The sequence below is a fragment of the Cyrtonyx montezumae genome, unplaced genomic scaffold, assembly GCF_038088225.1.
Source record: "Cyrtonyx montezumae isolate F1298 unplaced genomic scaffold, pur_monq_1.0 scaffold_22, whole genome shotgun sequence".
NCBI classification, from domain to species: domain Eukaryota; kingdom Metazoa; phylum Chordata; class Aves; order Galliformes; family Odontophoridae; genus Cyrtonyx; species Cyrtonyx montezumae.
Window position 1 is genome coordinate 5,314,762 of NW_027071959.1, and position 27,927 is coordinate 5,342,688.

The 27,927-nt window shown below is 46.0% G+C and overlaps 1 protein-coding gene across 1 annotated transcript; it reads right to left on the reverse strand.

Moving 5' to 3' along the window:
- On the reverse strand, positions 1-26,339 carry BARX2 (BARX homeobox 2). The gene is made up of 4 exons (XM_065738568.1): positions 26,063-26,339; positions 3,790-4,084; positions 1,017-1,101; positions 1-293 (listed from the first exon to the last, which is right to left on the reverse strand). Exons 1-4 carry the CDS (start codon positions 26,232-26,234, stop codon positions 42-44), a joined length of 804 nt encoding a protein of 267 aa, XP_065594640.1. The 5' UTR covers positions 26,235-26,339; the 3' UTR covers positions 1-41.
- Between the last annotated feature and the right edge of the window lie 1,588 nt (positions 26,340-27,927).

Genomic DNA, 27,927 nt, shown 5'->3' on the forward strand with positions numbered 1-27,927 from the left:
TTTTTCTTTTTTTTTTTCCCTTTCCCTTCTCTTTTTCCCTTTTAACTTAATGGTGTAGCCTCCTCTGAGGAGGGCTCAGGTATATGTTCTGGTGACTTTTCTGTCTCCACGGAAACTTCTGGCTTCTCCTCTGTCACTTCAGGCTCCTCGGGGGCTTGAGATCCCTCTGACTCCTGACTCTGAGCCTGGCTGTTCATTTTCTCTTCTGCTTCAATTTCCTCTGAGGTGGGAATGGAGTTTTTCTTTGGACGGCCTTTGGGCTTCGTTGGAGCTTCCTGCCCACCTTTCAACACCTGGAGCAAAGACATTAACAGTCAGATCAACCCAAACTTCACTGCTGTGAGGCTTCCTGTAGAGAGGGAATGAAACGTGGCTTCAGATGTGACTGCGGTCACCATTTCAGCTTCACAGAAATTCCCTGCATTCATGGAGTGAGTTCACTCATTATCTCATATAACTAAGACTAAATGCAAAAAATAGCAGCAAGGGTGCCCAGAATTTATATGGAGCCATCTAAGCCAGTTTCCACATCAGGCCCAAAAGCGACTTAATCATGCAGTCCTCAGCACCGCATGCAGGAAGATTTTATGCACAATTCAGTTCCTTTCATGAGCATTTGATCTATTTAAAGCCCAAGTAAGAACAGTCAAACTTCAGCCAGGATCTATTCTGACTGTCTGTTCTCTTGCCAGTTCTACTTTGGCTTCTGAATTAGCATTTAATATTATTATGCAAAAAATGCAGAGGTAGATACTTTGCTTATTCCCTCTGTTCTAATTTCTTTCATTCCTCAGCTTCACATTCTTCCTACTGTCTGTTGTACCTCCAGCCTACCACCTATGCTCTGATGTGAGCTTTTTATAACTAAAAAAACCACATTTCTAAGAAAACTGTAGGAAAACTCAGCAAGAAGAAAAAAAAATTTGTTATAAATAGACACAAATCACAGACGCTGTACTCGGCTTCAGAACCTATTCTTTCAAAAGCAGATTTTAAAATGGCAACAAATCCCTCACCATTTTCTTCCACTTCATCCTGCGGTTCTGGTACCACGTCTTCACCTGGAGCTGAGTCAGCCCTAACGACTGTGCTAAGTCGAGCCTGGAAGAGAAGACAGACACTGAGAGGAGATGACAGAGGATGAGAAGCACCCAGATGCCCAGGGCAGCCAGAAAGGATTGCTTTGTTTCTCCAATCTGTTGCTTGAGAAAAAGTCAGACAAACCTACTCTGAATTCTGGGTGTAAAGATAGTTAGGTGTTGGTGGTCAAAGAGGACTGCTGATGCTCTACATTTGTGCATGAGGCAGGGAGCTACTGGGGCACAGCATTCCTGAAAAATATGGTCTATGGTGTCTGAAGCAACCACGCAAGAAACAAGACACCTGGCATCCCTCTGCCTGCGAAAGCATTGCTCTTTATATCATATTTCATCTTCACTACCTACATAATGAGGATAATGATACTTTTTCATTTCTCAGAGAGCAGTAGTACATCTAAATCTATTAATTTCTTATGCATTGTGCTATTATAGGCAATTTAAGCTTATAAACGAATTTATTATTTGCGTGTTTAGCTTAAGGGTATATGTGGCAGACAGCCCATAATCCTGATTCATCCTCCGCATTTCTCCAACCTGTGCAAGTTCATCTGAAACCATTCATTATTTCTATATTAAAACACAGGATATGAAGCAAATGCAGCTCGGGCTCACTCTTTATCCTTCCCCACAGGTGATGGTACCATGCATCTGGCAGTGTTGTAATGGGGTTGCACAACAGACTGAGTTGGAAATCCTCAGCAACGCCAGGCAAGTGCCCCACAGAGTCACGCAAGTCCTGCAGGTGGGACAGCTCAAACTCAGAGCCACATTCCGAGGTGTTCTGGACTGTATGAGCTTTCTGGCAGATATTTCCCTACTTCTGCACGGGAGAAAACACACTTGTCAAGGCCAAGTCGTTCATAATAGCATTTTTGTTTCAGCTGGGCTCCTCGGGCAGTCAGGCTCACTCGTGTATTTGCAAACACCTACACACCCCACACCAGCTCTGTGCTCACACACACACTCCTGGCGTCATGCTTTTCCCCACTATAGATTCCCTGCTGCCTACGCTACTACACAATGTCTGCAAGAGATCCCATTGACTTAAAAATACAATCAGTGCTGTCTGAGAACGTGGCAGAGGCATTATCGCATCACACTGCACACCTTTACTGCTCATAAACCAGGTGCTCCACTTGCCCTCTAACCAGCACGATCTCGTGTCTAGGCCAAAAGCTGCAGGACTGAACACAGATCACGACCCATTGCTTCACTATCACGTTTCCAGCCATGAGTTCACAGAGAGAAACACTGCTTGGCTAACTTGCCATAGTGCAAGTTACCTGCAGCCAGTTGCCATCTCTTGCCACACACATTACTGTAGTCAGCATTGCCTGGAAACCCAAGGAAACAAACAGGGGAAGTGGTACAGGGGCAGGAATTGCTCACCAGCCTCTAACGCAGACAAAGCCAAGGAACAGTCATACTACTAAATTAATTTACCATCCCTGAGTGCTTCATCAATGGTGTCAACAATCTGCTTATGTGACGCTGGGAGGAGTCACTACAGGAGCGTTAGGAACTCTAAAGCTGTATGAGACAGTTCAAGTTTGCTCATGAAATTCGGTTTAGCTGTGATCCTTGGCCTTGGTGACAGGCAGTACGAGTGGAGAATGCTGACTTCAAAACCATTTAAATACTGGGATTCTGCCATCCGTAAAGCTCAAGGTTTCATGAACCTTTCAAACCTTCTCTAGATCTACAAACTGAATAGGAATTGGACAAGTGTTTTTCCTCTAATTTAAATTTGCAGAGTCGCATTCAAAGCCTTTAAAGCAAATACAACTTCCTTTATTTAGGTTTGTCTATTTGGTACTAAGCAGTCTCTAAGGACTCAAGATGGAGCAAGGCAGACTTCACACCTCTGCATCCCAGGCTCTCTCTCCCTGATGAACAGACCACTATATGCTCACTGAATTGCTAGCCATATTTGCCAGATGAGAGCTAGCTCAGCGATGAGCTGAAGCTACAGCCAACCTCCCAGTTGCTGCAGAGACAGAGCCATCCGCCTCTGGATCCCAGCAGGAAACCAAGCTGCATCTTTACCAGGGGTCCAAAGCAAGAACAGGAAAGAAGAAAAGACCTTTGCTCAGCTTCTTGCACATCTCTGAGCCTGGATGCCTGCTAGCAAGCAGATCTATCACCATGTGACATTTCCATTGATACAGTCTATTCGTGTCATCTTTGATCCCCAAGAGAAGTTAGCCTTGAAATATAATCAGGTCATCTGCTCATATCTTCGGCCAACAGCAGAGGCATCTCTGCAGAGCTAGAAAGCAGCACACTGCAGCCAGGGAGCACTCAGTATGGGGACAGCTGAGCAGGTCTGCTTCAAACCTTTTGCTCCCTGCCCTTTTCCCAGCTTAGGAAACATTATTTTCCTGTTCCTTTCTAAGCAGTGTTTGTAGCCACACACAGGCCCACAGCTAGTTTCTTCCGTGTCTGGCTCCAAGTCTGCAGCTACAGATGTGCACAGGGTGTGATCTGACTTTCAGATCCCCAGAGTGTAGAACAGGGAGCAACGAGCATCTGAACGGACTGCTCAGATAAAGCAGCAAACCAGAAAGTTTTCTAGATGAAGACAAGTGCATTCTGCACAGCAAAACGACTTCAGTAGGTGGTAAATAGTGGAGAGCCCGACCTGTGATGGGCTGCCAGCATCTCCCTCCCCAGCCCAGCGAGCTCCTACCTGTCAGGCGTAGACAGATACTTCTGCTTCTGGAATTTCTTCTCCAAGCCCATCAGCTGGAGCTCTGTGAAGATGGTCCTACTCCGGCGAGGCTTTTTTAACCGAGGGGCAGGCTGCTCTGCCTCCGACTCGCTGCTGGCATGGGTCTCGCTGGCTGGCGTCTCCGAGCTCGCGGTCGCTGAGGTCTGGGCTGGCAGCACGTGGGAGCTGGGGGCAGCAGGAACGAGGTGAGGGACCACGGAGGGCTGCCTGGTGATAACGGAGATGAGAGGATATGCCCTCAGAGAAGGGGATCCTGGAAGGGAGGAAAACACAAAGCCAGTCAGGAATGACAAATTCAAACATCCCCAGATACTGCAGGAATCTCTGATTCCGTTCATATCTCACAACTACAGACAGATTTCTTCTCACCCTTAGGTCCAGGAACGTAAATATCCCTTTTAGAGCTCTGGGCCCTGAAATAGGGCCATGCATGATGCTCATCCAAAGATGGCACTGCATACAACTCTGCAAACAACTTCCAGAATCCTGGGCAAGCCACTTTCTCACTCTGTACCTCAGTTTTCCTCATTTGCAAAATGGAAACAATCCTCCGTATCGGCCTCGCTGGTGGTAAAACACGGATTAAAACTTCATGTACATAAAGAATTCCAAGATCTCTAAGATAAATGGCACTGCAGAAAGGAATGTATTGCACCAGCAATTGGCCTGATTATGAAACTCTTCGTATGAATCACCACTAATGAACATAATAATCTATAGGCCTCAATGAGTCTATTTTAGCGAGTACATCTTCACCAGCAGGAGAAAGGTGTTGCCAGCCTGGCCTGCTGCTGACCTATATTTCCCAGCGTGTACAGTTGTGGGTTCGCAGCTCAGGTCCCAGGCAAATTGCTGTGCAGGGGCACCTCAGAGCCACATGTTGGCTGGCACTTCTTCCCAGAACTGCTTCACTCACATCCAAAATCCAGCTGCTTGCAAAGCAAGGTTGGAAAATTTTGTCATTACACCATAAAGCCCCGCAAAGTAGGAACAGTTTAAGCCTTGATTTCTCCTCCAAATCTTTGCAAAACAAAACAAAAAAACCCACCCCAACAGACTTCCATTTCCACTACGTTTAAATTATTTCACTTAAACCATCCAGAAAGTACCCAAGATTTGAGACCAGAATTGCTGAGCCAACAACTGCTTATGGAAAGCATATTGACATTTTCTTTCCGTGGATCTCTTTCAACCTGTGCAGACCTACTACCACCAGGAGACCTGGCAAACATTCTGCCTTGATTTACCACCTCAGTGGCAGCTCTAAGAGCATAAATCAGGCTTGAGGAAGCTGTCCTGTGCCTCACAGTGCCAGTTCTGCCCTCCCTGGTATTTCTGCACCCATCAACACCAGCCAGCTACAGACTTACTCCCACATTTCAGCTAAAGTGATCTAAAAGGGTCAACCTCAACTACTGCTCCAGTTTATGTGCCACAAAGGAGTGGACTCAACCTTCTTGCATACCTTAAGGGCCAGGGGATGCTGGTTCAAACCTTGGCTATTTTTGCAGGGCAAAGCAGTGCTAGCTACAAGAGAAGCAGATGACACCGGGGTCGGTCAAGTGTTGAGCACCTGAAGGAGAGATACTTTTTCCAAACTGCTCAGCAGTCAGCAACTGCGACCTGGCCAAATGCTCAGAAAAGCTCAGCACACACTTATTTTTGGTGCCCACGTCAGGGCACTTATTTACTTACAGCACTTCTGAAACTTCTCTTCTACTTCTGGACAAGTGGTGGTTTGCAACGCTAAGCTGCTGCGAGCTCCAGGTGGTAAACAGATTGGTGAGGCTGCTGACACCAAAAGTCTTTGGGTTGTTTATCACTTATGATCATAGGAGAAGCCTTTGCTTATGGCTCGACCCCTGCAGTCATGAGAGTGCTTTTAGAAATGATTGTAAATAATGGAAGCATCAGCTGAAGCACAGTCTGGCCATGTAGAAGACTTCTCAGCTTTCCAATTTTGGTGTGATAAGGGCACAGGATGGGTAGGACAGAGCAAGGACAATGCTGGGGTTGAGGGTTTTCTATGGGGAAAGCTGGAGGTCAGAAAGAGGCAATGTTTTAGAAGCCACCTCTCCCTGCAGTGAGGAAAAAAGGAGAAAGAGCTCACATCTGCATTGCTTCTGGATCACAAGGGAAAAAGAGTAAGCTCAGTCTCATTCTGGTTATAGTTATTCCAGAGTTCAAAGGTGGCTGATACTGAGCCAGTCCTTAGGGTCAAGGTACTTTATTAATATGACTTAAACCATCCATATAGTTCTTCCTCAGATAAAGCCTTGGCTTCCAAACACAACAAAATCGGAGGACAGATCTTGATTTCACGTTCCCCTGAGTTCAAAGGTATTTCTGGACTGACATGGTACCGTAAGAATGGAATAATTTTCTAATCTTCAGCAAATTAAATGCTGGCAAGCAGCTCTCGTCTGCTCAGCACTGTTGTGACATGCTCTGTCTTCCTTTATGGGATGGAGCAGAAATGGAGCACTCATCCTTTTCAAACCTGCCCTGCAGAACAGATGCATACTTTCCATTATAATTTTTCAAACCCCTTTTCCACTTCTGACCCACTATCCTTTTGTATGAAACCCAAACAGCATCCCACAAAAGCCAGGAAATGAGGCATTTGTTTGCTACCCAAGCAGCAGTCCTTTAATGTTCCCAGATGAGACACGGGAGGCAGCACAGCCCAATGGTGAAGCTGCCACAGATTGAGGATTCAGGTCTTCCTAAGGAGAAGGATCTCTTAAATGTGGCCTTGTACAAGAAAGTCTTAATTTTATCTGTTTGAATGCTCTTAATCAACCTGTTCTTAGTTTTAGGGTAGTCTTGGGGTCCTTCCATCTTTATAAAGCTGACGTTTGTCCACTTGGTTGATAAAATGAAGAGCTAAACATAAAAAGGACGTTGGATCTGCAGTGTTTTCTAAGGATGTGCCCTGCTATTTAAATGGAGCCATGCTGGCAGCCAGGTACTGCGAGCACCCGAGCACTGTGCTGCCCCGTGCACGCAGCACTCCTGGAGAGGAGCTGCTTCTTTTCTCACTTGTTTTGCTTTTCCGTACTCAAAGCAAGAAGAAGGACAGAGAATTTGTTTAATTTTCTCCAAGTCTCAGTCAAGAATGCCCATTTTTACCAAAGCAAGCTGGTGTCGCAGGCAGGAAGCTGCAGCATGTCAGCCTTTCATCCTGCTTACCATAGGTACAAAAGCAAGGGGCAAAGCAGCAAAGACTTCGCCTCCCCCATGCTGGCTCCAACTCAGGCTCCTCAAACTGGGAACACTCGTTTTTCAGCAGCCCAGCCTGCAGCCAGCTCCACTCCTCTGCTGGGATGCTTCAATTAAACCTATGGCCACTAGACATGGTGCAAAAGGGATACTGCCACTGAGCCACACCACGCTGCAAACATCCTAATTAAACATAAATACTTCAAACAAAACGTTTTCCCTTCTTTTGTCCCTTCCCCCCTCCTCCCTAGCTTACTTTCAACTCCAGCAGACAGAGACTAGAGGGAAGAGAAAAGGAAAGCACTAATTAATTGCACTGTTTGACTGCCGGCAATGAGAGAACAGTTTTCCTCCCAGGCAAGCTCAGCTAATTCTGTTTTGGAAAGAAAAAGGAAGGGAAGATTTATGGATCAGCTCCTTTTGGCAGGTGAGCCTGCTTGGAGGCAGAATGAAATCTCACTCGGAATGGGCTGCAGTGAAAGGTAAATAAAAAAGAAAATGAACTTACGACTCAGGAAAGTCTATAAATCTGCTGTCTCCTGTGAGTCAAAACAAAAGGCAACCAAGGAAGAGCTGCGTTTGTACAGAAAGTTTCCTTTTGCTGCAGGAGTGGGCAGCCTGGTGAAAGGAAGAAGCATGCCCTGGGCAAAGCAAAGGAGGCAAAAGAAGCAGAGTTCAGAAGTTCAATCATTCTACATTCACCTATCTACTTTTAATGCTCTCCTTAAGCTCTGCTTTAGGAATATTAACTGTTAGAAAGCAGAATCCATCAGGTTCTTCCTGATATCAATGCTGTGGTCCCTCAAGCACCATACAAGTCTCTGGGAAGTAAAGGCAAATGGAAAGAGAAGAACAAGGAAGAGAAGAATAGTACCTCACTGGTGTGTCATCATTAACTGAAGCTCAAATCCCAAGTTCAGAGATGACCTGGGTGATGTTTGTGCTGCACAGCACGGTGCTGTGCACAGAGCCCTTGCCTGTTTCTACACATGGCTGTGCCACGGTGTGACTGCACGTGAGCTAATTATGGCCTGAAAGGAGGTGGGCTAATTAAACTGGGTATATGGCATTGACAGCTTGACAGCTTCCAAGATCTGAGTCGGTGTGTTTGTGTGGTATGACCTTTAAAACATTGCCACAGATGGTTTTTCAGAGATGCTACCCCCACTTGTACGCTCTCCTGATGGGCTGGGTGCCCAAGTACAGCCCCAAATCCTCCTGAAGCTGTTCCCTGCACGAGCCAACTGTGTAAGCATGGAACTGGTAACCTTGAAAACAACTGTTTTTAGCATCCCTATCAAGCAAAGGGTGGCCAGAGATGCTGATAGCTACCCTGTGAAGTTTCTCCCAAGTTCCCTGGAGGAAAATCAAACTGCTCCTCACCAGAGGCTGAAGGTACAGCTCACACTATCTCTATGTCCAGTTCCATTCAACAAACCTTACTAACCTGACCAGGATCATGAGTCTTGCCAAAGTTAAATGCCACACATCTACACAGCAGGAAGACTGGGCAGCTAATGGCTTCTCTCCCTTAGGGAGAAATACAGATCCAACTGATATCCATGACCATCCGTAGCCATGGAGCCAGAATTCCACCTGTATGAGTCCACAGGAGGAAAACAAACAAAAATTAGTACAACTAATTCTAGTGATGCAAAAAAGATCCTTCATAGGGTCCTTTATTGGAATATTTATTACGGTCGAAGGACAGCCCTGTAAGAACCGAAACCTTCTGTGATGAGCTAAGACAAGATGAAGCATTCAAGCATTCTATTTTGCCTCCCCTGACGCATTAGCTATAGTCACTTCCCTGTCCAACCACATTTCTTGAGGGGTTGTGTTTTCATCTAAGTCTGCTGCAAACAAAAACCCAGATGCCTGTGAATGCCACCCTTTGTAATACTGAATAAAGCAGACTGTAGCTGGAAAGTGCTCTTCCCCAAGGCATTTCTCAATACCAAGGTACCCACCCTGGTACCCAGCGGTGAGCAGAGATGGACAAAGCTGCAGCTGCACTTCCCCAACCATGGGCAGTTGGATCTGTGGCTGAATTCATTTAGCTTCAGGACCACAAGGGAAATGAACTGAGCACTTGGAGCTGTGAGATCCAGGTTTCTGTTTCATGCCTGCCTCCATTAGCGATTTATAAACTTAATGTTTCAGTGTAAGTTTTAAATAATAACAGCAATTAATAAGTTTGAATGCGTCTGAGGCATGCATGCTGGAGGATTTCACACACACACACAAAAAAAGAAATACTAACCAGAAAGAGAATTAATCTTTACTTAATAATGACATGTGATATTTGTATTGTGCTTTTTTTACAACTTTAGGGCACTGTGCACACAGAAAGTAATTGATCATGAGGACACGATGAGCCCACGAGCATCCCTGGGTGAGAGCTCGTCCCAGTGTTTGCAGTAAGAACCAGAATGCTGCCAAATCCACACTGAAGAGGAAAATTTATAAATAAAAGAGGTGTATTTTTTTTTTTTTAATGAAGCATTTAAAGAATCTCTTTGGCCAGTGCTCAAAAAATCCTTTGTAGCAAATGTAATAGCGCTCTGGCTTAATTGGTGGAAGATGAATCAGAAAAACAAGCACTGCTTTTTCTATTTTGAATTATTCTGCCTCACGCACTCAAAGGGCAGCCTGCCTTTTGGAACAAATTCCCCCTTGACTCATATCCACCTCTTCAGGCAAACCAAGCATGGCTCAGAGAGGTCTTGCTTTTTGTCTGAGGCTATGAGAAAGTGTGTGGGATTCCACATCTTTAGCAGATGATCCTTTAAATCCTACCTTGTAGGAGAGGGCTTGCTCTGAACCCAGGCAGATCAATCCTACCATCTCCTTTTAAAATGGATGGGCCCAAGGCCATCAGATCTGAAAATGGCTCCAAGCAACAGCTGGGTTTGGATGGGAATCTCCATTCCAGATCCTTACTGTTTGGACTCCGAGGGAGTTTTAAGACCAGGCCACATTAGTCCCAGAGAAATAAACACAAGCACATCTCTATAAACCACAGAGCTCAGATGATGCAGAAGAGTTACTGGGATACAAGCCACCAGCTCATTTACCATATCTGTATCGAGGGACACTTTGGCTCCATTAAACCAACATCAATTTGAAGCTCTTTCTTTTGAACTAAGTCAGCCAAGTGTTTCCTCCATTACAGATGATAAGAATGAACTCCAGAGCTCATCACTCATTGGACCCAAATTTAGAAAGCAACATAGCCAGAAGATTACAGAATCAAATAGCAAGGAGAAATGGATTTACAGGCAGTCTCTGGTCTCAGGGATGGAGGAGAAGCACTGCACTGAGGCGACCCAGCTCTCTGGGTGTCCGAATTGGAGCTGCACCACGTTTGTCTTTAGTGATGGCAGCCAGATGACCAGACATCTCAGGACACTGGGGATAAGTGTAGGAGGCCAAATCCCAAACTCTGTACAGATGTTGTCACTGGTCAAGGAGCAACACTTGGATTTAAGTCTGAAAACAGATCATCAGAGTGAGAGGGTACAGTTTAATGGAAGGGTATGTCATGTTCTGTTTCTTATACTACTCCCTGAGTATCTCCTACTGGACAATGTCCAAGATACTAGTCTGTAAAGACTTTGGTCTGACACATTATGACCATTCTTACATTATTACACGTTTGATAAATAAATCTGCCTGCTCTCAGTATGTCAGAGTTTCTGTCCAAGTTCAAATGCATAATGCCATGCAGGTATAAATCAATCACTCCTTTACTTCCTGCTCTGTAAATTATTATCACAACATCCATAAGCAAACACTAGCCTTGGACAGCAGACTAGCCCTGCACACAAAAGCACTCTTCAGGTTTCTCAAGCCCACTCTTGTGTGAGCTCCAGCAAAAACCTTGCCATAAATATCACCACCTCTTCCTGCTCTGAGCCTTGAAAACATTCTGTTGAGTGACACGTGGGAAGAGAGAGAGTTCAACTGCTTCTAAAAACCAAACTGCTTAAATTTTGCACACTTGATCTTTTGGAAAATGCATTATTTCTTCTCAGGAGAACGGTAGATCAGTCTTTATAAAGCAGACTCCCTCCTCTATTCCTCCACACCAAAATGAAAGGAGGACATCAGCAAGTACCAGTGCTAACCTGAAAGTCACCACATCGTGGCAGAGCCCTTGCCTCTTAGAATCATGGCTTATCACAAGGGTCACTATTAATAATCTTGCTCCCATCAGGACACATTTAGCAGAGGGGTTGGTCTCACTTGAGCTGTGTATATGGTTCTTTGATCTTCCATCTGCCCTCGCAGAGAGAAAACTCATCTCTGTTTCCTCTGCACACAAAAATAAAGCTGTGGACGATTTGGATGAACAGCTGCACTAACAATGCAGTTGAGATGGACTGAAAAGATACATGAGCAAGCTGTGTTCAACCTGTCTATCGTTTGTGTCTGCCAGTTCAGCAATTTTACTCCACGCTCGTGGCTAGTTGAAAGGAGAAACATCAGTGGAATAAAGCTAAACATAATGCTCATCTCACTATTATTCCAAGAGAGCACTTTGGAATAAGGATTTCATCCAAACCTGATTTTTTGGGTTGAAAAAGCTGACAAAGACTTGGACACAACTTTACTGCGTGGCATTGCTTATTTTATTCTCTCCAATACAAACAGAGAAATACCCAAATCCAGCTGAACTTCCAGTTCCCAAAGCAGCTCCTCAACTTCCGTAGGACTCTCTACGTTACATGAAGTCACTGCAAGAACCTTCAGATGTATGGCAACTTCACCACCTCTGCCTGCAGCTGGGACGATCCAAAATGGACTTGGGACACTCTCAGTGGTTACCCCTGCTCTCCAGGCAGGCTGATACTGCACTTGATTCAACAGCTGGACCTAATTAGCCTGCCCTGTGGTCCAGGAGTTAGCAAGGACAAGGAACAGTGCATTCACTGCTACAGACATCGTGGAAAGAGCACGTCAGGCTGCAGCATTACACGTGTATTTTCACCATGAAGCATGGAGAGAGCCAATGAGCTATGGAGTTGGTCTGAAAGGGGAAATAGAGGCTAAACAACAAGACTGCACCAGACCCACAGCTTGTACACAGGAATAGCCCCCAACACCAAAACCAGTCTGAGATGGAGTAGTTAAGACTCGGCCCATCCACTTCAGTTTTTGTTCTTCTTTTTAGCTGAAGCACAAACAGGTTTAGCTCCTATTTCCATTCATCTCATCTCAAAAAACAAGCAAAAAAACGTCTCGAGGACGGGCAGCCTCAAAAATGGACGCACCCTGAGGAAGTGGTTCCATGAGAAAAAAGTTGGCCTTAGACTTGCAAAGCACTTGAGCTGCCTGCAACCATTTACGTGTCAGAAAAGCAATGACAAGGTCTCCTCTCAGCTACCAGGTGGCCTATACACAGCACTGTTAGATGGATGAGCCAGAAATTCCAGTTGGTGAGCTCTCCAAAGTTCCGGTCTCCAGAGAACACACTCTCTCACCCATGCCAGACTCCATTGTGCTGGTTTTTTTTCTGTTCTGATAGGAAGTCAGCCAAGGAGACACTGTTTTATATCTCCAGACAGATACAGATTAGACTTAGGGTGGAGATTGGCCCTAATTAATCATAAGGGTTCAAATTAGGTTTCTACGGCTGCTCCAATTCTGCTAGCTTTAATGCTATTACAGACAGAAACCTTAGGACATCTATTTCAGATCTCTCTGATCCAGAACTACAGACGCACCCCCAGAAATGCTCCACCTGACCAGGGATGTGGATGGGAGACCATCCCTCACCCTCAGTTCGGAGGGGATTGAGTCCAAGCTCTGGTTATCGCCCATCTCTGGTTTTCATCAGCACATCTGTTTGCCTCTGATTTTCCTATGGAATGCAGCACTGCCGTGTTCCTCTGTGATAACCTCATTTAAATACCAATCAGAGAAGTCAATACACAAAGACAATGCAGTGCTTTCTTCCCTCCACACATGTGGGCGTACAAACCTTGCCAGTATTAGCATCAGCTCCAGGATAATGGGATACTGTCTCATTCCCAACATCTCTACTTAATCTCACTTGACTCATTCAGGACCAGAAGAATCAAATTTTGATCACTGAGATACAGATTTAAGGGAAGAGCACTCTGGCACAGCATTTGCAGCCCTGGCACAGCTGTAACCATCCCATGCAGACCCCAGGCTCATACTGGACTTCTGTTTTCTCCACATGCAAAGTGAGGATGATAACATCTACCACACAGGGTTGTTGTATGGTCTGGAAAGCACTCAAACGGAAGCCACAGAGGGGAGGCAGAGGTGTTATTATCTCACACCTAGCTAAACATATTTCCCATTAATAGATTGCATGAGCACTCTTTTGTGTCATACAATTACGAAACTCCTTAATGTGCCATTAATATATATGTTAATAGTGAAGCAATGCGTGTATCCTGTTGTTGTGCAAGCAGCAGTGTTTCCATGGGAACTCCTCCAGGAACAGGCATATATGCATTAAAGTTTTTTTTAAAACCAAGATAATATTTATATTTTGTTTTTAAAGATCTTCTAAGACTTCTGCTAAGAATACCAGGAAAGATGTTCTAGCAAAGCTCAGCTATGGCTGCCAACAGAGACAGCCAAAGGAAAGAGGTCTGCAGGGAATATCTCTGACGATTCTCATTTGCCAGCATTGCCAGACTCCTTTACGTGGCAGTGCTGGGGTGAAACTTATCACACATTTATTATTCCCATGCTCTCTCTGCATACAGCATAAGAGACTTTACATTGTCAGTGTTCTCACGAAGCTATGAGTCAGTAAAACAAAGCAAGATTGACTTTCAGACCCTTATAAATTCATAACATTCAGTCTGACAATATATTCTTACTCTATTCCAGCCTGGAGGAAACAAAAAATCTCTACTGAAAATGAAAAGTCCTGCATTGAAACACTGCTCCACTTGCACATCCGCCAAGCGTCTCTGCCACACATTACAGAGAGGGGGAAGAAAAAGCACATCATTTTATTTATTTCTTCCTCCGTGGGGGTCACTTTTCATTAAGCTGTTGAGAAGAAAACATACTCCCACCAAGACGTTAACATCTCATTTCCAGTACTGCTTTGGTAAAGAGACCAAATAAAAAATAATGGCTTTTACAATAAGACATATCATCCATCGTCAGCATGTAAAACGCAGTCATTAATCACAGAGGCAACCTACTTATTATAGGTATTCAAGCACTGGCAATACAAATGCTTATAAAACAGGGGCTCCTTTCATAATTCCCTGCCCTTGTCTCTCAATAGTTTAGAGGATTAACCCTTTTACAGCAAGGGATGGGCAAACTGGTTTTGCCTAATTCCAAGCCCACTTGACGTCATGGGTTCAAAAGTTCGACTTGAACTCAAACATCAGATGCAGTCTGTGTGGGGGGGAGGCAGAGTGAGTTTGGGGGGAGAAAAAGGAACAGAATGAAAGAGTATGTCTGAAAACACTGCAGGATATGCACAGAATGAAAAAAAAAAAGTCCAAAAAAAGGTAGAAGAATAGATACAAATTGCTAATGAATGACTGAAATCCCTACAAAGTAAAAACACACAACTTTGTCGTAACGTCTAAATATGATCTGTATGGAAGCCTCTTCTGTCCTAGAGACTTCACGCTGAAGGAGGAAAAATAGGGATTTTGTGAGCTTGCTTAGTTAATCCTCACGAGGAGCACAATTAAGTGTATGCCAGTCAGCGTTGCAATCCCTACTGATACATGACTTTGGTCTGCTCCTACATTTCTTAGCAGGTTTGACAATACTTGACAATACACAAAAGTGTGTAACGAGCCACTGTCTCCGTGTAACTAATGGGAAAGCCAAGTCTTCAGCCTCACACCGAGTATGGGATGGAGCTGGTGTAGGAGGCCAAGCCATCGAGCAAAGTCCTCAGTTATCCCACAGCTTTGCAAAATCCAGCTCCATTCAGGTGTCCCTGCTCACAGCAGCAGCATGTCCCGAGCTGCCAGATAAATGAGTGCTCAGCAGAAAACGGTCACACATCTGCAGTCTGATGCAATTCCTTTTCTTTTCCTACACACCCAAACCTTCTCCTGACTTCAAGGCGTAAATAACATGTGGAGACAGTGGGGAAATCAGGAGGCAGCGAGGAAAGCAACATTTGGGCATCAGAGTTTGAAATACGTAAGCCTCAGTATTTGCTGATCACCGTAAAAAGTGAGACATCTGGATGAAGGGGAGAACCTCACCAGACGTGCCTTTGAATTTTCTCTCCAGTTTAACCAGAGTAATTACTTTTCGCACACTTAAATTTTGTCAACAACTAGGGAATCATTTCCAAAGTTGGCACCAATTACTGGAGGGAAAAGACTTATTGCTGGCTCTCGGGAAAACAAACATTTTGAGACAACGAATTAAGAAGAATACATTTTAAGCCATGTTAACTTCGTGCCAGGTACTGGGAACAAAAGGTTTCTTCTGGCTGGGTTTTTTCTTCATTTAATTAACTAAGTGGCAGCAGGCAACAGCAGCTATTCCATCACAATTCCCCTCATCTGAAGGAATTATTCAGAGGATACTTTGTAGGGATGACTGGTTTCAGAGTAATTGAGCTACGTTTGGGTAAATCATCAGCAAACATTGCAGAGGTACTCAGAAACTCAGCACCAGCTTTCTGCTTCTTAAGAAATATCAGAGTTTTTCTCAAGTTCTTTCCCCTCCAGGAAATGTTTCTCTTCAACCAAAGCTGCCGTCAAGACTCCGTGATGAATAGCAGTGCTTTCCGTATCCTGTAATTTACTACTGTGAAGTATCGTTTTTATTTTGCAAGCATATACTCAGGGGCAGAGAAATGCAATCAGCAGCTGAAAGCATCATCTTTTCCTTTTTATGTAGAAGATGAAGTTAAGATCTCTGCTGAGTTAATATGAGTCAAACGCATCATGCCTAAGCTGTACTAAGCAGCTGATATCTGTGAATGCATAATGGCAATGCTCAGTTTTTAAATAGCTGTCAACTGATTTTAATGCATTTTTACAAGTTGTGACATGTCTAATCGTGCTGATATTAACAAGGGAGAAAATAAGGCATGGATCACCGATCAGTGACAAAGTCAAAACGGGAATCACTGCCTTCTCCCGCAGACATGACAGAGCCACAGTGATCTGACTGCAGCTCTCAAGTTTTCTGCACTGCTCTTGTAGTTACATCTTCATTTACTTGTGGGGAAGAAAACAGGGAGTACTTTTTCCTTAAACGAATTATGTGCCATAAAATCCCTGCATTAATGGTACTTTTATTCTTTTTTTTTTAATATATATATTAACACTATTGGATTGGCCTATTTCATAGCTGTGAGCTCTTAGGAAACTGCAAATTGGTTGATCTTGCTATTAACAGAAAAGTTTGGAAGACAGAAGGGGATATAAAAAGGTGAAAACATGAAAACTGCAACAGCACCAAAAATATATATGCGTATTTAATTTTCCAAACTGGATTTGCCAAAGTGAAAACAAAGCCCACGTAGCCAGCTAACCAGCTCTGGAGACGTCTGGGCAGCCTGTGCTAGCCGTGCATGCAATCACATGCATCTCTTTATTTCCATCACTTGCTGAAGTGGAAAAGTTTTGCTATAAAATCCAACCCCATCATTGAGGTAAGACCCTGGTGATCCTGAATGAAGCAGGATCGATTCCCTTGACATCATCTGCTCGTGTCTTCAGATGTGTTTCTGGGAGGGGAGGAGGTATGGGGGGAGGCAGAAGGACTCGTGGAAGCTCTGCTCCCAGCAGCACTGCCCACAACACGCTCGTGGACACACTTCCCTGCCCCACACCAGTACAGCACAGGCAGGTGGGCCATCTCACCCTGCTGGTACCACCCAAATATCCCAAGGTTTCCCAGTATCTTTGCTGGGAAGAGGCACGGTGGCTGCCCAGTTCTTACCTGCACAATGGATGATGGTGGAGACATCCCACACCCACGTCCCATTTTCTGTCCTTTTGCTGCACCCAATGTTTCCATCCACCAAAGATTTTCTCAGAGCCAGAGTAATGCTCCTTATTTAAATAAGGATCAGGCTCTATCTTTCATTTTAAACATAGCTGTGTACCGAAGGCAGAAAACAGAACAGACCAACCCCAACCCCTGCAAAGCTCTCTCAGAGCCTGGCTCTGACTGGGAGATTGTTTGCTGCGAGGACAGATTTAGTTCCCTGAGAGAGCCAGCAATGACCCCACCTAGCAGCTATTCCCTGCCGGACACAGGGCTTGCAATGTCCAAACCTTGTGAAAGACCTCCAGAGGTGGCACTCTGTGATGATAAAACCCCCCTGAGACAGCCCTGCTCAGCCACAGAACACACAGCTGATGCTGGGATGCCCCAGTGGTGGGAAGAGGTCTCGTTTGGCTGGAAGGGAGATGGGGGGTAAATATGAGGACAGAATGAGAAGGGTCAGTCTTAAAGGATCAATCCTGAATACTTAAAAATACAAGAATTCTCTTAGTGCAGGCTTGCGAGCCACAGTTCAAAGCTGATCTCTCTCATTTTCTGCAGACAGCGCCGTATGTTGTTCGACTTGAATGTATTTATAAATCCATCTTTTTATTACGTTCATTTTTAAAATAACACTTGGATGCTGTGCTTTATTCTGCTGAGACAGAGATGAATCTCTGTAAGCATTTCAGTTTGGGGATTGGATCACACACACATTTCAGCAGCTTTTGAGCTGATACGTGCGCGGGGAAGCTCTCCAAATTCAATTAGGAATAAAAAGCACCATGATCTCTACTATTTCTTTTCTACCATCTTTGCCACCTCTTCTCATGTAAGCCTCCAATGGACAGAAATATATCTGCAATCAGTGACATCTCTCATAGCAATCAAGAGAAAGGGGTTTCTTTAGAGCTGTACAAATAAAGAGCGATTGCTGTGGGATTACATTAAAACAAAACCATTCATGAAATATAAGCGTTAAACTACTTTGTTATAATGTGCTTTTAAATGTTTACAGTTAAGGCATAATTGAATTTGACTCATTCGGGCCCTGATCCAACGACGATTTAATTGACATCAGTGGGAGTTGGATTGGGCTCGAAGTCATTTTAACTAAAATAACCCATCAATTGTTCCTCACCCACTTCATCAAACTCCTTCTCATCATTTATGATTGCTCTGTAATTTATTGCAACGAGGTTAAACCAACCCTACCAACTTCTGGCAAGCTTTTCTGCCCCTCAGAGGAGGATCTCACCGCCATTGAGCCACCTAGAACCAATGTGCTCATGGGACGCACGTGGAAGGGCAGGTTCAAACTGCCCAGCATTGTCCTCTGCTGTCATAGAAACCTTCCAACATCAGTTCCTCCACTATTTAGTCACCAAAGGAACAAAATGAACTGTTGGCATAGCTGTCAAGAGAAGGTTTTGAGCAAAACAGACAGAAGGGTGAAACCAAATATATGCACCAACTCACGCAAACATTTCATAGCCAAAAAAACAACACAAAGAAACAACATTTGCTTCAGACTTCTCACCATTGTGTTGCATCAACATTACTCACTTTCTATTTGGGGTGAATTTTTCATATTTCTCCTCTCTGAGCCACAGGAATAAAATCAAATCTGAGCACCAGACCTTCCTAAACATGCACAACACAATGCAACAACGTGATGGCGATACGTGCTGCGTGCAAGAGCTTCCCACAAGAAAGCACCACCGCTGCTAATTTGGCTTCAGAGGTGACAGATTAATCTGTCACAGAGTACCCTGTTTAGGTAACCACGGACACATCACACGTGTTTCTGCCTTGTAAAAGCGGAGATGCTTTCATTAAGGCTTTGACCTTTGGGTGCTTATGCAACAGCACTCTGGTTTGCGATGTAGGAGTGCAGGCACCCCTACCCTCAAAGTGACGGAGACCTGTTCTTGCTGCAGCACTTGTTCTAGAAGTATCTATTAAAGCCCACTTCAGAAGAGATCCAACTTCAGTGGGTGAAATCCCAGTTTAAAAAAAAAAAAGGCATCAGCAAAGATTAGCCATTAACAGTTCTGTTGCACTGAAGATCATCGTTAGCAGAAACATCCAAAGGCAAGCTCACTTTAAGGTGAGTTTCATTTAAAACTCGCTCTTGTTTTGAGAAAATCCACGGAGCGAGCAGCAGGATTAGCTGAGTTACAGGGCACACACACACACTTCTAATCCAAATCCTTCCCTGCATGAGTAGCCCTGTTGAAATCAGCCAACCGACCACATGAGCGAAAACCACTGGCATGTTTCAGAAATCACAAAGTAAGGCCTGAACGTGCAAATCCAAACACATCTGAAGGTCACGGTGAGGTGGTTGCTTGAATTTCACAGAACAAATTACCATATGCTTTCGTAAATTTTCTATCATCACTTTTTTTTTGTTTGTTTAATGGGGATTTTATTTTTGTTTTACGAAAAGTTCTGGGAAGCTGTTTCTCCTTCCTTCAGAAAAAGTCACCTCCCCTTACAGACCGATGTGCATGAATGCCATGGCAGTGACAACTGCAGTTGGAGGAGGTTTGAACACCAGTCTGCATTCGGGAGGTTGGAGGGAGTATTTTGGGAGAGCCCACTCTTCACCCCCACCCTCTTCATTACTTAAAAGGATCCCAGCCCTGATCCCAGCACCTGTCTGAAATATCTGCAAACAGTAATGTGGTGCTCTTCCGAGCTGTCCTCTGGCCAAGAGAAATGAAAGAGGCCAAGAATCAGTCAAGACTTAAAGTTATATGGAAGAAAGATGGAAAATACTCAGCATTTACCGTGTTAGCCAGGCCCTGACACCAAACCTATATATATTTTTTCAGACGTCATTAGAACATAGCTTTGGGAATTACACATCACTCAGCAAGGGCTGGAAGCTTCTCTGCTGGATTCTCCCAGTGTGCTTGAAAAAGAGAAGTAACAGACAACCAGGGCAGAGAAATCTGCTCCAGCACTCCCCTGGATGGTAATATTTGCATGACCTCACGTCTCATTGCTCAGCCCACTCCGAAACCCTCACATTTATCTCACCCACGTGATGGGTGCTGGGAGTGATCAGGTGCAACATTGCACAGAAACTCTTTGCAACACAACACGACATGAGAGCAATGCAAATGGGACATGGTCCTGTGCAAATCAATGCTGGTGGATGCTGCCGTGCCCTCCTGCAGGAGCTCTCACTCAGTACATCACAGTGCTGAGTAAAGGCACCCTGGCAGCTCCCATCACCTTGCTCTTCTGACCCAGCTCTCCTGGGGATGTGCTCTTCAACCTCACAGATACACCTGAGACCACAGCCCTGGTCCTGAGCTTTCTGAGGAGCGATCATATCTGAGCAAATGAGCCTCGTGTTAACGTCTCCTGGCTTCTGCAGTACAGCTGCAGCAGTTCTTAAACACAGCAGGCCTAAAATGTCCAGTCCTACCTTCCTCTCCTCAAAAGTTAGAAGAAAGAAAGCTAAAGAAAATCTTGCAATAGAGAAAGTAACTCTTTGCTTTGCCAAATAGCTCATAAAAAATTAAATAAAAAAAAAAGGAATGCGTTAGTAAGTTTCATGGCAGCCTTCAGAAAGCATGCTTTCACTATTTTTTTCCTGTGTCCCGTCTGCTTTTTTTTCCCCACCTTTTAGTGTTAAGCTTGCTGAAAGAAATTCTAAAACATTTTGTTTAACTTTGACCTGAACAGGGCAAGCTATCGTTACTTCTGTCCGCCAACAAGGCAAATATCCCTTCTTCTGCCTAATGCCATTATCGACCCAGAAGGGAAGAGGCTCCTGAGCTCCTGCTCTGCTGCCCAGCGCCCGCTGAGACGGCTCAGTACAATCTCACCCATTTTTTCCACAATTTCCCCAAGAAAGATTCTGCCCTTTCTCATTCCCATCGGGTACTGAAGGCATCAGTGCTCCCAGTGTGACAGTGTGGCTTCAGAAAATAAGGTGCAGGGATTGGTTTTCCCAGAGGAGCCCCACATTCGTTAATGCCTTCTATCCCACAGCGCTGAGCTGTGCCTAACCACAGCCGCAGCATTGCTGGCTCTCTGCATCCTGCTGCTTTACTGCAGCCACCGGGGTGTGATTTTCTATTTCGTTTTGCCCGTGGTTGATTTCTTTTATTCGTGATTAACAGCACTGAGGAGCAGACAGCCACGCTCAGTCCTGACGTCAGATTCTTAAATATCTCAGTGTCAGGGACAGATTGCTGCGCTCGATCTGGGAGAGATCTGCTTTCAAAATCGGGCTCTGATCTGGTTTCGCTTCTGAATGTTGGACATTATATGGCTCTAATGTTGGATATAATCCGACAGAGAGGATTGACAGGCTCGTCTCCAAACACACGGATATTATTAGTCAGCTCATGTGCTGCTTTTTCGCAATTCTGAATTATATTTTTTGCTAAAGTTGTCAAAACACATAAAAAAATAAAGACCATTACGGACATCCTGCAGAATGCTGAGCTAAACCAAGTGCTGTGCCCAGGCTACAGCCACCACAGCCAGACCCAACTCCCACGCTGGCACCTTCTACTCTTCCCAGCACTCAGCACGGCCGCTGTGCTGGGACATTTCCCTGCAGAGGATGGAGACTTTTTGCCTGAGGATGCTGGCACTGACTTCAGGCCTTTGTGGAGCAGGGATGCACGAACAGATAGCGACATCTGAGTTGTGCTGGGCTTGCAAAGTGCTGAGATGCCGTGGTAACCTGACTGAGTCTTCTAGGATTTGGAAGCAGCAACGCTGTCTGTGAATTACTTCGAATTTACTAGGAACACTCATCAGCTCACCTAATCCCGGATTAGAGGCAGCTACCGAAGCAACACTTGATACTCCTCACTATTTTTTTTTCTCTTTCTGCCCTTATGTTTTGCTATCAAACTACAGAATCGCACTGATCTTTGTAAACTAAACCCAATAAGGCAGAGAACTTCTTTTTTTTTTTTTTAATTTTTTTCTTTTTTCCCCACATAAAACCCAGAAATAATTCCCCAACCACCAGCACTGCAGCAGTGCAGGTTTGCACACAGATGCTGGCAGCTCCGTGCTTTGGGTCTGCACGGCATTGCATCCTGCTTCCCCAGCACAGCCTATGGGGACTCTGGTCTTGCACAGACACCCAGCAAGCCCCAGTTTGTGCCATCTCAAGCACACAGTTGGGATGTTCAGGTCAGAAAGCTCTCCTGAGCACCCAGGGCACACGCCGTAAGGCAGAACTCATTCCAGCAGGTGGGACCTGGGTGGGATGGGGCAGCACGATGCAGGTGTGAGCCGGCCCAGTGCTGGGTACACCCCGAGCTTTATATTGCTGGAACTGATGAATCCAGCTGCTGTGCTTCATGCAATGCACTCTGAGTGCCTGGCATCTCATTTTTCCCCGCACTCAGACGCGCTCTGCACCGATCCCTTCTCCTTTCCCATCTCTCCCTCAGGAGCTCCGTAACAATATCCTCTCAATCCAAAGAAAAAAGGGTCAGCGAAGTATTTCTGCAAGAGAAGCAGCTTCCAGCCCAGCTCTACCCAATGTCCCAGAGCAAATCCAACCCTCGGCCGTAGCAAGGCCTTTCTGAACAGAATCTGAAGGCCTCCCACTGTTGTGAGGTCACTTACACAGAAACTGAGATGTTTTAGGACACAGGAAATCTACTTTCCCACTATGAATTCCTAAACAGGTTGCCAGGACTGATCAGAAAATAGGAATGCCAAAGCTCACACTTTGCTGCTCAAGCAATGAATTCCCACTGCATTTTCTGTGTCACTTCGTTTAGTCCAGAGCGCTGACAGAACTCAAACGCGTCCGGATAATGGCAGCTGAAAAATCTTTGGGATCAGCAGTTCCTAATTTTAATCCAAGATAAAAAGAAGGGAAATCAAAAAACAGAAGAATTGGAAAACAGAAATTCAAGTTCAAAGTAATTCTGTACTATATTCCCGTGCGCAGTAAAACCCCGAGCGTACAAACACAAAACAAGGTCTTACTTTCTTTCCCCACTTCTTCCCCTCCCCAAACCATCAAAATAAGAGTTTCAATGAAGTGAGACGCTCAGAAACTTTCAAATCTGAGGGGTTTTTTGTTTGTTTTCCAGGCCCCTCACAACAAATAATTGTCGCTGCCAACTTCAATCAAACAAACTGCACTCTGAGGCAGGCTCTCTCGAAGGGGACGATGTGGCTGTTGTGAAATCCAACATCTCTGCTCATTTGGGTGGTTTAGGAAGGACGTCCTAAAGCAGCACTGCTCATCATTAACAGGCAATGCCGGGGCCAGCAGCAGCCCCCCAACCCACTGTGGACACTCCTCTATTTTTCAATAGATTTTAGTCATGTTTACAGATATGACATTTCTCCAGCCACGTCTTCAACACCTGACGGTGGATTCTTTACCACGTCGGCAGCTACAAACGTGGCAGCTGCATTTGGAACCGTGACGTACAAAAAACAACGCACTGGAAACAAAGCAGAATCGGTATAGAGCCCCCTGAAAAATATTCCGTGCATTTCGAGACGAAAAAGTGATTAAAAAAAAAAAAAAAAGATGATTTGAAAAGTGATTCCTGTGGGACTCAAAGTTGGAGTTTCTCAGGCAGCCAGAATTCAGGACACGAAGCCAAGCACGGCGCGCACGGGCGCTGCGGCCGTTACCTGTCCCCACTTGATTACATGGCACAACGTGAAAAGCCAATAAGTAATTAAAAAAAGAGAATAAATCATGTTTTCACTCTCCAAGTCATAAATCAAAGAGATATTAACCACCACCTGAAAACACTTCCCCTTCAAATACTAACTACCCGTTTATCAGCCGTGATGGCTGCGAACCCGGGCGTGCGTTCTGTAAGGTTTGGTACAAGTACAGCTTTCCTGTTTGTGTGGCTCAGCAAACGCCACAATTACACCAAATTTAAGCTAAGGGTTGACCTCTTTTAGGGGAAATTGCATTTTTCTTTCCCTGTACGAAGTCTGCTAGGAACTCTTTGCAATGGGAACCTTCCCACTGGGAGCGGTGAGCCTTGCACCAGCCCTGAGTCCCCTTCCAACTGAAATGTCCACCTTCAGCATGGCAGGGCTCCTGAAATTATTTTAGATCCCAATGAAAATCTGTGCTCACTGCTTTCCTGATTAACTCGAGGGACAAAGGGAGCACGAGCAGTGAGTTCAGTGCCACTGAGCTGTATTTCTTCAGGCTTTGGTCCCTTAGCAGTTCTGTTTTCCAAACAGAGCTGTGTTGGGTATTTTTCAGACTCTTTTATATGTAGTTATTTCTGTGCTCTGCTCCATTGCTTAGACAATAACGGCTTCTTCTCTTTTATTATATCAAAATTAATCCCGTTACCTGGCGCTTACAGGAGTTTAATAGTTCCTGTCCTCCTTGGGAGGTTCACTGTTCGGAAGCACGGACTTTTGCAGCCGTTTCTTTCAGTTTTAATCCCACCTCCAAATCTCTGCCCTGCACTTCCCAATCACTGCAGCCCCACGAGGCCGAGCTCCTGAGAAGCTGACATCCACTGCTCCCTGGCACGGGGCACACAATCTCCAGGGCAAATTCACCAGCGGTCCCAGGCACGAAGCAAAGCACAGCTTTCACTGCAGGGCGACTGCAAGAGCCATGCACCACGCAGAACCCACTGCTGAATCACCTGGGAATTATTAATGACTGTTTAGTGAATAATTACTACTCTCACAGATCTGTGTTTGCTATACCAGCCGCAGAAAGCGTGTTCAAAACATTTCTTCCCCCTACCCCTCAGCCCAGGGGGGTTCGTTAGGACAGCTGCTGGGAGCACCCACCCATTGCAAACCCCAACGATCTCTTTGGCTGAAGGGCACATTCACAGTGTGGTTTTTTTGGTCCTGACTCGGCCAAGCACGCTTCTGGGTGTCAGAAAATGCTCAGGTTGTGTTCCTCCTGGGTGCTAAGGGCTGCTTCCTTCTCTAAAGCTTTCTGTACAGCAGAGATGGAAGGAGGAGATGAGGATCTCCTCCCGGCTGCTGCAGGTCTGTGCAGACGTGATATCGACCCCGGCACGGGTAGAAGAGAGCCCCCCATGCTTACACCCCATCTGAGCCCTCCGTGCCTATTTTGGCCAAGCACAGGGCTTGGCTGTCAGCTCAGCAGTGAGGAATCGGCACTGAAAAACTGCCTGGTTAGCAACATCCTGCTTAACAACCAGGACTCCTCGTACCACAGAGGCAATGTGCGCCACGAGCAAGTCAGCAGGAAGGAATAAATTTGGAACGAAGATGACACAACTTCTGACCTTCCAATCAATTTAATTCAGTTAATTACATTTGCAAAACAAATATTGAGGTTGGAGAAAGACCAAGGGATTACTCCACTGATCAGACCCTCTGTAACCCAACAGCGAGTTTGATATTGGCGCATTAGTGTGGCTTCACTGGGACCTGGAAAGTTCCCTCTTATTTATGTTCAACCGAGCACCCAAGGAGGAAGGAAAAAAAGAAGAGCCAAAGTGGTGTAGGGCTTGAATTTTTCAACACAGCATCACACAAGTTCAAAATGAATTTCCTCGGTTTGAGAAAAAAATAAATAAATCAAAATGTTGACCTTGAAAACTGTATTACTTTACCAAGAATTCGGCTTTCAAGGATACTCTTGAATAGTTATGAATTTCTGAATCAGGTGTTGCTAAGTCTCAGCTTCACCTTCTGCTCCACTGAGTGCCACCGTCGCAAGGGAGGCACTACGGGGAGATATAATTCTGCAGGACTGCCCCGAAATGGGCTCTTTTTGTTTAAATCTGGAGCGCGTGACAGCGATGACATTTCTCCTGTGCACGTGGATCTCTAAAAGCTCCCATCAGACGGACCCCTCCGTGAAACGCCTGCGGCTGAGACCCCGCGTTGCTCTCAGTGATGTACTCAACATCAGCCGCCGCACAGCGAGGTCGGGAGGGTCCCTCCGCATCCCCCTTCACCGGGATCCGCTCTCCCGATGGGGGCGGCCCTGGGGGCACCGTCTGATCCCAGCGGTCCCCACCCCAGCCCTCTCCATCCCCCGACCCCTTACCCGCGCAGGAGTGCAGCGGCTTGGGCCGGACCAGGAGGGACGGACAGACGGAATAGAGGGAAAGTTTCTCGAAGTAATCGCACGTCTCCTTGGAGAGGATCTCGTCGATCATGAAAGTCTTGTAGCGCCTCCTGCCTGCCTTGGCGAGCCGGGGCTGCGGCGGGCAGTGCATGGCCGGCCCCGGGGCCGCGGGGCTGCGCGGGGCTGCCAGGGCAGCGGGCGGCCGCTCATGGATGGGGAGCGGGGCCGCCCCAACTCCTCCTGCGGGCGCTGCCCCCGCTCGGTCCGCACTGGGCCGGGCTGGGCTCGGCCGGGCTGGGCTCGGTTGCGCTCCCTCGGCTCTCAGCGCTGCCGCCCCGCTATATAACCGTGCCGATAAGCATCTCCCCGCGGCCTTTTTAGGACGCTCCGGCTGTCAATCAGGGCGCCCGCTGCTCCCCGCCGAGCACCATTGTTACCCTGCGCCCGGTTGGGAGGATCCCGGCGCTCCTCTCCCCTCCCTGCTCTCTATTTTAAGATACCGGGGTGTGTGCTTTTCTTTCTTTCTTCTTTTTTTTTTTTTTTTGGTGCAAAATCTGGAAAGCTTCCAGATTAGGGCTGGCTTTTTATTTTCTTTCGTTCTTTATTTATTTTTAATTTTCTTTCCCCCCTTTTCCTCTAGCCTGCAATGAGTTTGAAAAAAATATTAGAAAGCTCGAACCGAACCGGCCCGTCCCGTCCCACCGATGCGCGGTGCCGCTCTGCCCGAGCCCTGGACCCCCAATTCAGCCCCCCCCCCCCATAACTCATCCCCCCCCCCGGCCGTGCGGTGCGGGACAGAGCAGCGAGCTCCAGTGGTCTGCGATGGGTCCCCCCCCCCTCGAGCGGCGGTGCGCGCAGTCCCGGCGCAGATTTACGCGCAGATCTCCGCGGGATGAGCGCTGCCGTTGTCAGAAACACCGTTCGTTTCCGTGGAAGGAAACGACCGCGTTTCCACTCACGGATAATTCCGGCAACTTTTCGTTGGCTTTATGTTAAAATAAAAACACAACGACCCTCGCGCGTCTATCAGCTGCCGCTCGTAGCAGTGCTTTTTCTTTGGCTTTACAGATCTGTCTGCAGGATCGGAGAGCCCCAAAAGCAGCCCGGGCACGAACGGAGGGACGCTGCACTCCTCTCCGCTCGGTCGGACCTCTTTCTTAAAAGCTCACCACGCTGAGCACAGCACAGCGAAGTGTAAGGAAGGTAAAACAAAGCGCTTTGCTCGTTGAGCCATTGGAAGGACGTCCTCGTTTAAAATAAATCAGATTTATTATTATTATTATTATTATTTTCTATTGATTTGGGGAAATGAAGGCACTCTCTCCAAGGGGAATTTCACTAGAACGAAAGCAACCACCGCCGAGCTCGGGGATGTTCCCCCCGTGACACAGCCATCCCCAGCTCTTGCTTTAATTCCTAAACAAACTCCAAATATTTAAAGAGATTTGTGGGGTTGGTTCTGAGCACTCACTTCACACACTAAACAGGCTTCAGGAGCACTTTCCCCCTTTTCTTACAGTCCTTTTTTCAAGGAGACGAGGTAATTCCCGATGGCATTAAGCACTTGCTGGTAGCGTGGCACAGAGCACTTCCAAGCTGCCGAATTTGATCCCCCAATGTCACAAAGCAGCAGTGGAATGCATTTTGCTTCTGTTTCCACAGTGTCCGTGGGCAGGAACCGCAGTCCCCTCTCCCCACTTCACATTTTGCATTTCCAAAAGCTGACAAGACCCAACGGATGAAAGCTCCTTAAATTTGAAGTGCAATACATGTGCTGGAAGTGAAGGGCTCCTCGAGGAGCCCAACCAGCTCCAGTACAGAAACCAAATGGGGAAGAAGCCACG